Here is an 11,374-nt window from a genome sequence, read left to right as displayed (position 1 = left end):
TGTGTGTGTGTGTGTGTGTGTGTGCGTGCGTTCATTCTAGGACGTCTCTCCACCAGCTGCTCCAGGTAATGATTTCAACCTGCAGAGGCTATAAAAAAAAAAAATTCCACTAGTTTCTGGTTCCAATAGTTAGCAGATAATTGAACTGAGAAGGGAAACATCAACTTTTTTTTTTTTTAAGGTTTTAGTCATTACGAGTGACTCAGTTATTGTAGAGAGTGGGATGGAGACTTTGTGGGCTTCGGTGGGCTTTGCGGTGGCTAAACACACACCCCTCTGCATCCCCCCTGGCTTTCAGCTGCCTTTCCTGGGGGCCTGGGGTTGGAAGAGGGTGTTGACAAGCTTAGAACGAGCAGAAGCTCCCCCAGGTGACCCCTATGGACGCCTCCCCCACCCACACCTTAGCCCCATTGTAACCAAAGTCAAGCAATTCATTGCCTAGCAGGAACTGACCCTGAGTGTAATTGCTTGAGAGAGAGCTTTGCTGGGGTGAGAGTCTGTAGCCCCCAGAGCTGGAATTATTGCCCCAGGAATAAAAACTGTGGATGCCTGGACCGCCTGTAAAGTTTCTGGACAAATGGCTGCGCAGAAGAGTTCTGTGGGCTTTGGCGTAGCGCAAGCAAATGACTATTACTGGTACTGGCAAAGGTGAGCTGGTCTTTCCTACTCCGAATGGAAATGAAGGCCGTCCGCACTCTTTATCTTTTTTTTAATGTTTTTTATTATTTATTTCTGAGAGAGAGAGAGAGAGGCAGCATTAGCAGGGGAGGGTCAGAGAGAGAGGGAGACACAGAATCTGAAACAGGCCCCAGGCTCTGAGCTGTCAGCACAGAGCCTGACGCAGGGCTTGAACCCACGAACCGTGTGATCATGACCTGAGCTGATGTCAGACACTTAACCGACTGAGCCACCCAGGCGCCCCCGTCCATGCTCTATCTCTTACATGATTTTTGGCCATTTCCAAACCATCGCTTTGGAAATAGGTGTCCTCAACAGTTAATGCAGAAATCGCCTTTATTTGAGCCTGCTGGGAAGGAAGAAAGAGTCCTGGGGTTTCGAATGATTCTGCCTTGCTCGGTGATGTCATTCTTGTCCTCTCTCTGCTCTTTAGGGGGACACCAGTGTTCCAGCCCTGCCAAGGTTACCACTCGGGCAGCTGGTTTGAGCAGCCTCACAGCGGTTACTCCCTCTCTGGCTACACCTATGGCTGTGCAACGGATGGAAATGGACACAACCTTTCTGTGCGTGAGACCTCCGGATGCCCAGCTGAGAGTCTGGTCACAGCTAAGGTACGCCTCCCTGAAATGAATCCTGTGTTGTCTGTGAGCCCAACAGAGAAGTAGCTTTTTCCTACCTTCACACCTCCACATGCTCTCATTCAAATTCCCACAGCAAAGGCTTTTGCTCCCCATTTAATACCAGAGAGGAAAAGCTGATGATTTGCAACAATTTAAGTCATCACCTTCTTCCAAAACCAAAATAATGGGCTGAATTATTTAGTCCTTGCCTAAATTCCTACTGCTAAATTTTAGGTTAGCACTCATTTGATTTCACTCTTTTTTTTTTTTTAATGTTTTATTTTTGACAGAGAGAGAGACCAGGTAAGTTGGGGAGGGGCAGAGAGACAGGGAGACAAAATCTGAAGCAGGCTCCAACGTGGGGCTCAAACTCATGAACCGTGAGACCATGACCTGAGCCAAAGTCAGAGGCTTAACCGACTGAGCCACCCAGGCACCCCTTGATTTTACTCTTTAAACACTTAAAATAGGACTAGAGGTAGTTTTTGTTTTGTTTTGCAATAGCAGAAAACATGAACCCACTTATAAGAACTGTTCCAAGGGCGCCTGGGTGGCTTGTCGGTTAAGCGTCTGACTTCAGCTCAGGCCATGGTCTCACAGATGGTGAGTTTGAGCCCTACCTCGGGCTCTATGCTGACAGCTCAGTGCGTGGGGCCTGCTTCAGAATCTGTGACTCCCTCTCTCTCTCTGCCCCTCCCCCACTCATACTCTGTCTCTCTCAAGATTAAATAAGCATTTTTTAAAAATTAAAAAGAGCTGTTCTAATGTTTAGGTTACTAAGGCAAGCTATTTCTGAAATCGCCAGATGTGCTAGAGTAAGACAAGCTTCCTCCATCCTACCCCCCATCCCTTTCCTCTTCCCCATCTCCTCCCCACTTAGAAGAAAGCCCTGTTCAAGGGCATCTGTGTCCTCTGGATTTTCCCCTTCTACTCTTGAGAATCAGTGTGATTGGGCTTTATATCTGTTTGCGGAGTTGGGGGAGAATTGGGCAAGAATGACCTGTGTAGTACATACTGGCTTACTCCCTGCTTGCTCCCACTTACAGGTGGCATTAGGAGATGTTCCCCTAATGTTTGTTTATTTTTGAGAGAGAGAGAGCAAGAGCTCGCATGGGAGCGCATACGCGTGTACAAGCAAGGGAGGAGCAGAGAGAGAGAGGGAGCGACAGAGGTTCACTGACAGCACAGAGCCTGATGAGGGTCTCGAACTCAAGAACCATGATGAGATCATGACCTGAGCTGAAGTCAAGAGTCAGGTGTCTGACTGAGCCACCCAGCTGCCCTGAGATATTCCCCCTTGTAAAGCGCTTTCGTTAAAAGTTGCTCATTTGGACGTGCTGTGACATTAGCTCATCCCTTATGGGCTCACATTTTATTTATTTATTTTTTTTAATGTTTTAATTATTTCTGAGAGAGAGACAGAGACAGAGACAGTGTGAACAGGGGAGGGGCAGAGAGAGAGAGGGAGACACAGAATCTGAAACAGGCTCCAGGCTCTGAGCTGTCAGCACAGAGCCTGATGCGGTGCTCGAACCCATGAACCGTGAGATCATGACCTGAGCCGAAGTCGGACACTCAACCGACTGAGCCACCCAGACACCCCTGGGCTCACATTTTAAATGTTCTTAGTGCTTCAACAAACTTTGACCAATCTCCAAGTACTTGTTGGAGTGTTCCTTTGCCTGAGAATACATTTCTGGAAGTAGAAGTTCTGGATTATAGGATATAATATTTAAAAATTCAGATCGCAAATTACTCACCAAAAAGCCTGCCTACGTTTTCACTTTGCGGTTATGAATGTGCTCGCCTCTCTACATTTCTGTGTGCAGTTTACCAATGTGCCAGGTGTGGAAAGCATCTGCCTATCATTGAGGGCAAATACCTTTTAAGCTGTTGCTTGATGATATCTGTGTTCTGTGACCTTGATGTCCTTTGTCGACCTTTTTTTCTGTTGGCTATACCCCCTTTTATCTGTGCAGACACTTACATATTATGGAAGTTAGCATTGAGCAAAGTGTTAGTGCTCTGTCCAATTTGTTTTATAATGTGCTCCTTACGGGATATCCTATGCCTTAAACCCAGAGTTAGATTTAACATTTCAACCCTCAGTTTTTAAAACTTACATTTGCTTGGCATTCCCCACCCCCACCCAAGCTTTTGTTTTCAGTTTTTCAAGTCTGTTTAGGTGTTCCTTCTTTTATATAAAGTATCTTGTTAGATTTCTTGCTTTTTAAATTTTTAAACCCAAATCGAGTTTTACACTGTTAGCAGATGTTTGATGGTGCATCACTTAAAAAACATATTTTGCTATATTACCTGAGGTTTTAGTACATTTTTTTTTTCTTCTGCCCCTTCACTTTTTCACTAGTTGAGGAGATAGTCTATGTGTCTTCCGGCGGTTACCCTTATCTTTAAATAGAGAAGTATAGGTTTGACTGCATTATCAAGTTCAAAAATGAAAGTATTTCTTGATTTCTGCCTATTCATGAGAAAACAACCAGGCAGAGAAATAAAAGACCATAAGAAACAACACCAAAAGAACAAAGAAACATAACTAATAAAAATTTTTTAATGTCTATTTTGAGAGACAGAAAGCAGGTGAGCAGGAGAGGGGCAGAGAGAGAGGGAGAGAGAGAGAGAGAGAGAGAGAGAGAATCCCAGGCAGGTGCCATGCTGTTTAGCACAGAGCTCGACTTGGGACTCAAATCCAGGAACCCTAAGATAACAACCTGAGCTGAGATCAAGAGTAAGATGCTTAACTGACTAAGCCACCCAGGCGCCCCATAAATAAATAAAATTTTAAAAAGAAATCAACCAGCTTTTTCCCTCCTTGTCCCTTACCCCTCCCCCCCCCACCTGCTTTCTTCTCCACCTGCTGGGATTTTCATCCCACTCTCCAGTCAAATTATGACTATAACATGCAGTTTCTTTCTTTCTTCTTCTTTCTTTTGTTTCTTCTCTTTCTTTCTCTCTTTCTTCTTTTGTTTCTTAACATGCAGTTTCAAGAATTAGCAACCTATTCACTTTGGTGGCTGTGGTTAGCACACTTGCACCAATTGCCTGCTTTCCTGGCAGGAATTCCCAGTTATGAGGCTGGTCAGCAAAATTCCAAATGGTGAGGCTCTGCTATGAGCCTCTTCCACTCATGTGCCCTCGTTTCATTCTTGCCTAAGAAAGCATGGCCTCTGTCAAATGTCCCAGGTACAGTGTCCGTTTCCCCCCACTGGGGCATGATGGTGTTCCCAACGCTTGTTTCTCCAGGATAAGAGGTTAGCCTCCCGAGAACCCTGTACATTTTGACACTGGGTCTTTAGGTCAGAGGGAGTGGATATCTTCAAAACGATTCTGAGCAAAACCACTAGCAAAACAGTTACTAGTTGTGCCCTTCTGGAAAGACAACAGGTACTGCCCAGGGGACCCTCACACCAGAGAGAATGCCCTGTCTCCAGAGAGCATCTGCTCCCCGCCCCCTGGTCACGTGGGGTCCACAGTGACCCGAGCACACGTTGCAAAGGAGGAAATGTGAGGTTACTCGGGCATTGTGTTATGAGCAAGGCCTCATTTAAGCACAGATTCGAGGTGTCTTAGTCATGTCTAAATAGGAAAAAGATACCAAAGGTGAGGTTAAATTTATGGTAATTGTATAATTTACTTTCCAAACCAGGGCCTCCTTCGGAGTAAAAGGGAGGCACGTTTTCCAACAGGTTCAAAAGAAGAGATCACACATCTCTGGCTTTCCGTATGATCTTGTTCTTCTTAGCAAGGGAGGCTCATTAAGTTCATTTGGTGCCAGGAGCTACCTGGGCTCTTCCTGGAAGGCTTGGTTCCTTCCAACAGCTGTACACCTTTAACAGAAACCCTTCCCAACAGGTGCCTGTGGAGAGGAGTCATAAAAACTTACACTGTCCCTGGAGAGCCAATTGGGTCTGGGTTAACCAAACAAGATTTATTTGGAGAATGCTTCTGGAATTTACCTCTCTCATTGACTGGTTTGCTCTTCTATGGTCTCTGATATCTTTTTTTTTTTAATATTTTTTTATTTATTTCTAGGAGAGAGAGAGAGACAGCGTGAGCAGGGGAGGGTCAGAGAGAGAGGGAGTCACACACTGAAACAGGCTCCAGGCTCTGAGCTGGCTGTCAGCACAGAGCCCGACGTGGGGCTCGAACCCACGAACCGCGAGGTCATGACCTGAGCGAAAGTCGGACGCTTAACCGACTAAGCCACCCAGGCGCCCCTCTCTGATATCTTCTTAAGCACCTACTGTTCTCGTCCTTAGCTGAACTGTGGGGCTGGGGTGTGACTAGAAGGCTGTAGGGAAAATCGTGAAGATTTTGTGACTCATCCTCTGGAAGAAGGGGCAGAGTTCTAGGTAGAGAGTTGAGCATGTAGTGCAGGGACTGTGGAGTCTGGGTGCAGGGTCCCTGGTGTCTAGTTCCTAGCCCCAGCCCTAGGGTGCCAGTTAGTTCCAGATGCTTCAGGGAGGCCAGAGGCCTTGGTTAGGCATGCTTCTCCTTTGTGAGTTTTCATCTGTTGACTCAGTTTACCTGTTTCATAACTGTAGTCATTATTATTTAAAGATCCTTCAAATCAGACTTCAAAACAAATGTGATCGAAAGGGAGTCCAGTGCTGTAGATATTATTTTTGACAGCTAGTGCTTTCTATAAAAGCATGTGTTGACAATAAATCTTTAAGTTATTTCTTTTCTTAACATACTAATTTCCTTATAGGAAAGCACAGCTCTGGCAGGAAAGCAAGATGAAACCCCACTGGCAGGTAATGTAAACCCTGTGTTGCCATGGTTGAAAACAAAACTAACCCATTCCCAGGTTACTCATTACTCGACTGGCTCAAAACCGAGAGATTCTACTGGAAAATTCCTACATAGGTTGTGTAAGCCATTTTCTTCAGGAGTTCATCTGGTTTTTGGAAATTTGTTTCTGTAGGAAGCTTGAGCTAAGCCACCTGTTTGGGTCTTTCTGATGGACTAGGAAATGGGGACATTTCCAAACAATAAGATGACAGTGAGTTGTTTTTTTATTTTTTTTTTAACATTTATTTTTAAGAGAGACAGAGCATGATCGGGGGAGGGGCAGAGAGAGAGAGAGAGAGAGAGAGAAAGAGAGAGAGACTGAATTCAAAGCAGGCTCCAGGCTCTGAGCTGTCAGCACAGAGCCCGACGTGGGGCTCAAACTCCTAAACCGTGAGATCATAACCTTAGCCGACGGCAGACGCTTAACTGACAAAGCCACCCAGGTGCCCCAATGAATTGTTTTTAAGATCAGTTTCCTCCATAAATTTAAACTTTGGGATTAATTTGCTTTAATTTTGATTTTTAAGGGGAGAAATGGAAGGTAATCACTGTGGCCTTGGCTTCCCAGCTCCCCTCAGGGTTACTGGCCCCCTGCGACCTCACAGGCCCAGTCTGTAGGGCCAGGCAGTGTTCCTTGTAGTTCGTGATCTGTTTTGAAAGAAACAAAGTGCAGGAGCACAAAATGGCCAGAGCAGGGCCCTGTTATTAATCGAGGAAGGGGAGAAAAGGTGTGGCTTGTTTTACTTAAGTTATGGGAACGAGAAACAGAAGAGACACCCAGAGATAACGCCTTTGCTGGTTCCTTACCACATGCCTGTGTTATCACATGGCCATCTGGTGGCTTCCCCCCACCCCCAGGGGACTCCCAGCAGACCAGCCCACCCACCACCTTGCAACAGCATCAAAGGTGGGAACACTTGTCTTCATAGTCCCAGTGACTAATACAAAGTCAGCAAGTTAACAGGTGCTCAGTGTGCAAATGAAATGAAACTGATGTTTAAAAGAAATCTTTCAATGCTGTGGGAAGTTCTAGTTTTATCCAAATACCTTTGGCTGAAGTGTGAATAAAAAGGAAGTATTCCAGCTCCCAGGGGGATTTCATTGTGGCTCAAGCCTGAGTCCATTCTCCCTGCCTTCATCAGTCCTGGACTTTGAGAAGTCCAAGATCAAGGTGTCAGCTGCTTCAGTGCCTGGCGAGGGCTGTCTTCCTGGCTTGCAGAAGGCCACCTTCTCATTATGTCCTCCTATGGTGGGGGGGGGACACAGAACACCAGCACTGGTGTCCTTTATTATAAGGGCACTAATCCCATCAGACAAGGGCCCAACAGTCATGACCTCATCCAACCCTAATTATCTCCCAACGATCCCATCTCCAAATACCATTGCATTGGAAGTAAGTGTCTCCATGAATATTTAAGGGCATGAGTATTTAGTCCAGAGCAGGCGTACAAATACAAATGAATAGTGTGGTCCCTTGTGAGTATTAGGAAGTAAAAGTTATGGTCCTGGATGAGCTAAGGTTTGCAAAAATTACAGAGGAACACAGGGCTTCTTCAGTTACATTCAGTCCAAGGAGAGAAAAAACCGGAGGGCATGAATATCCTTGGAAACCTGACAACTTGGAACAAGTATTGAGGTCTGATGCTTTCATGATAACTTAACACAGTCTCATCATAAGGTTCCAGGTTTCAGAGAGGGAAGGCTGTGCCCCCCTCTGTTTCTGAATGAGCTGCTATAAACAATGTATCTACTTCCATCAGTCTGATAATGAAGCAAAGAAAGCAACATGTTTATTGTTTCAAAGCCCTGTTCTGTGGATTTAGTCCTGGCTCCCTGGCTTTGTGTCCATCCAGGTGTTCATGCCAGGCACTTAGGGCTTATCCTTGACCCTCCCTGTCTCTTTTGCCCCAAATTGAACCCATTTCCAACTAATGTCCATTCATCTCCAAAGCATCTCTTTATCCATCCGTTTTCTCCATCTCTTTCACCATGGGGATGCTCGTTGAGTCTGGTCACGCTGCTTTTCCAGCTCTCATTTCTATTTTCAAATCTTCTTGAAAGGCAACACACAATTTAAAAACTCTTGCATGAAATGTCTGCGATATTTTCCTGCTGGTGTTTTTATTGAACTCTCATTTTAAGCCATTTCTGATGTGTGTCCTATAATGCTTTTTTTTTTCATACGCATTATTGGCTTCTGCAGATCCAGATCTTCACTTGAATATTGAAGAATTGAACAAGCAGTTTATGGTGAAAAGCGAAGAACTCTACGACTCTCTCATGAGTTGCCACTGGCAGCCTTTGGATACGGTTCAGTCTGAAATCCCAGATGAGACCCCCAGAGAAGCATGAGGTCATATCATGCTATCCAACTGTCATATCAATTGCATCCTGTTTTGGTTTTCTTGTGGGTGTTTTTTGGTGTGTTTTTGTTTTTGTTTTGTTTTGTTTTCTGCTAAACCAAAAAGAATTCTCCCAGGGATGTACTCTGTGCTATATGTAAATACAAATCTCCGGGACTTAGATGTGACTGACATGATAAAATGCAATGGAAATAAACTTTACCAGCACATCCGTTTCTGGAAGTGTGTTACATTAACAAATGCCAGAAGAGGTCCCATACCTATCCTGGTAGAATAAGCAGCACTATAAGACATTTGAAAATAGGTTTGGAGATGGGGCGCCTGGGTGGCTCAGTCGGTTAAGCATCCGACTTGAGCTCAGGTCATGATCTCACAGTTTGTGAGTTCGAGCCCCGTGTCGGGCTCTGTGCTGACAGCTCAGAGCCTGGAGCCTGATTCAGATTCTGTGTCTCCCTCTCTCTCTGAACCCTCCCCTGCTCACGCTGCCTCTCTCTCTCTCAGAAATAAATAAATCATTAAGAAAAATTTTTTTAAAGAAAATAGTTTTGGAGCACCTGGGTGGCTCAGTCAGTTAAGCAGCTGATTCTTGAGTTCGGCTTAGGTCACAATCTCACAGTTCATGGGTTCAAGTCCTGCTTTGGGCTCTGTTCTGCACTGACAGCATGGAGCCTGCTTAGGATTCTCTTTTTCACTCTCTCTCTCAAAACTAAACGTTTTTTAAATGACATTTTAAAGTAGATTTAATAAGGATGAGGCTGATCTGAACTGGTCAGGGCATTAGTGGATAGATGTGTAAAGGTGGAATGTGTAAATGCAGAGTGTGGAATCACATAATCTGGCTAGACGGCAATTGATAGCCAGAAATTGTCAGGTGAACGGTTATGCTTTAAAATTGGGGGCAGCTTTGGGGTGCCTGGGTGGCTCAGTTGGTTAAACGCCCAGCTTCAGCTCAGGTCATGATCTCGCAGTTCATGGGTTCGAGCCCCGTGTCGGACTCTGCTGACAGCTAGCTCAGAGCCTGGAGCCTGCTTCAGATTCTGTGTCTCCCTCTCTCTCTGACCCTCCCTTGCTCACCCTGTGTGTGTCCCTCAGAAATAAATAAAACATTAAAAAATTTAAAAAAATAAAATTTGGGGCAGCTTTGTCACCTAAGCTCAGTGTAGTGGGGCAATATATAGCATGCAGAAATAGAGAACATTTGATTAAGAGGGTCTCGATTTAGAAGATGTGAGTGAAAGATAAAATGAAAGCATCAGCATAAATGTATATGTTGAAAAGTCTCCTGCCCTGTTGCTGGAACGGCCCCCACTGCCTCTGCTTTCCTTCCACTTATCACTATTAATCCTGTGAAAGGGTAACCATCCACCTCAAGTGGGAGGAAGTCTTTACATTCTCTAATACCAAGTGAGACAAGGGTAACTTGGGAGGTAACAAATGCTGGGTTTGGGGTCAGAGGAAGCAAGAACAGCCTGATATCTCTGTTGGAGATCAATGGATTCTCCAGAATTTTCAGGTTAGCAATGATAGGGACCAAGCGTAGTGTAAGCAGAGAGGACCCCTCGTGATTGTAACCAGACAGTGGCAAATGCAGTGTGAAAAGTGATGATTACCGCCAATTGGAACAAATCCCAGCTTCACAAAGGGGCAAGAGCTCTAATTCTAAAAGAGACAAAGAGGAACAAAAAGATGTGTACAAGCATCAGCATTGTTTATAAATATCAGCTTGTTTGTAAATATCAGAGGTCGGCATAGTTAGATGCCTCTGCTGAAGTCTGGGGTGACCTGGTTGGTGTGGTCACACTGTCCAAGTCCTTCTGCTGAGGGTTGACAGTAAGTAACTGGTTGTGAGAACCCCCATTGGTCATAGGCAATCAACAGTGGGCTTTGAAGTTCTGCTTGTGCTGGTTGTGTCCATGCAGACGAGCACCCGATGAGCACGGGCAGGCAATATTTCTGTGCTGCAAGTAGAGAGATAAGAAAACCAAAGATGGAAACTGATGCTCTGTACTTAGTGATGACTGTTTGGGCAAAGGCCTTAATTTCTGGTGCTGCTATGTTTTGCTCCATGAAGAACAAGGAAACCAATGGGCCAGTGGGATGGAATCCCCACTGTCTGATGAGGCAAGGTTAGGATTGTGTGGACCTATGGACCCTTGCCTCTGATCAAGGAGCCTTCATGGAGATGCAGACTGGGAGGATTAGACTCCTTCTTGTGATGGAAGAGGGAGGAAATGCTGAGAGCTGACCACAGGGTGGGCATCTGGTGGTGTACACTGATCATCATGGGGTGCTCTGAGACCCCATGGTATGCTCCAGCTTTCCCTGAGTGAACTCCACTCAGGCTTCAGCAGCAGAAGCCACAGTCCAGCGAGAGTCCTGTAGTTACTGAGATGTGAGCTATCTTAAAAACTCGAGGGAGAGGGGATGTGGCTGACCTCACTGCTTCCTTTATCTACTGCACCTTCTATAAACAGGCTTCTGCCTCGAGAATCTGCACAGTGTATAGCTGGCACTTGGTTTTGTCAGTCAGCCTATCTTTTCTTGGAAATCTTTTTCTGACTCAAATCTTGGGATTCTGGTGATATCTTTCCTCGGTGACCCTTGATCACAACTGACAAGTGTTCTATCGCTGGGCTCCAATGCAGCCTAAGCCACAGTTTCTGCCTCACCTTATTGGTCAGAGTGATCTCACAACCCAACTGAATCCATCAAATCTTCCCTCGAATTTTTAAAAAAATTTTTTTTTAATGTTTTATTTATTTCTAGGAGAGAGAGAGAGAGAGAGACAGCGTGAGTAGGGGAGGGTCAGAGAGAGAGGGAGACACAGAATCTGAAGCAGGCTCCGAGCTGGCAGCCAGCACAAAGCCCAACGCGGGGCTCGAACCCACGAACCGCGAGATC

General features: G+C 45.4%; 1 protein-coding gene across 1 annotated transcript; it reads left to right on the top strand.

The window, feature by feature from the left end:
- The first annotated feature begins 577 nt into the window (after window positions 1–577).
- Window positions 578–8,462, top strand: CUNH6orf52 (chromosome unknown C6orf52 homolog). The gene is made up of 4 exons (XM_039231864.1): window positions 578–648; window positions 1,112–1,289; window positions 6,028–6,073; window positions 8,314–8,462. The coding sequence occupies exons 1-4, from the start codon at window positions 578–580 to the stop codon at window positions 8,460–8,462; spliced, it is 444 nt and encodes a 147-aa protein (XP_039087795.1).
- Window positions 8,463–11,374: the final 2,912 nt, after the last annotated feature.

The sequence above is a fragment of the Hyaena hyaena genome, unplaced genomic scaffold, assembly GCF_003009895.1.
Source record: "Hyaena hyaena isolate Hyena2069 unplaced genomic scaffold, ASM300989v1 scaffold_60, whole genome shotgun sequence".
NCBI lineage: Eukaryota > Metazoa > Chordata > Mammalia > Carnivora > Hyaenidae > Hyaena > Hyaena hyaena.
Note: the sequence above shows the minus strand (reverse complement) of the source record. Positions and strands in the feature narration are given on the sequence as shown.

What these genes read in the sequence shown, in the direction of transcription:
- CUNH6orf52 (XM_039231864.1), top strand. Translation starts at nt 578, where the DNA reads ATGGCTGCGCAGAAGAGTTCTGTGGGCTTTGGCGTAGCGCAAGCAAAT. An exon ending in TATTACTGGTACTGGCAAAG is followed by an intron (nt 649 to 1,111) that starts GTGAGCTGGTCT and finishes TCTGCTCTTTAG; the next exon opens with GGGGACACCAGTGTTCCAGC. An exon ending in AGAGTCTGGTCACAGCTAAG is followed by an intron (nt 1,290 to 6,027) that starts GTACGCCTCCCT and finishes ATTTCCTTATAG; the next exon opens with GAAAGCACAGCTCTGGCAGG.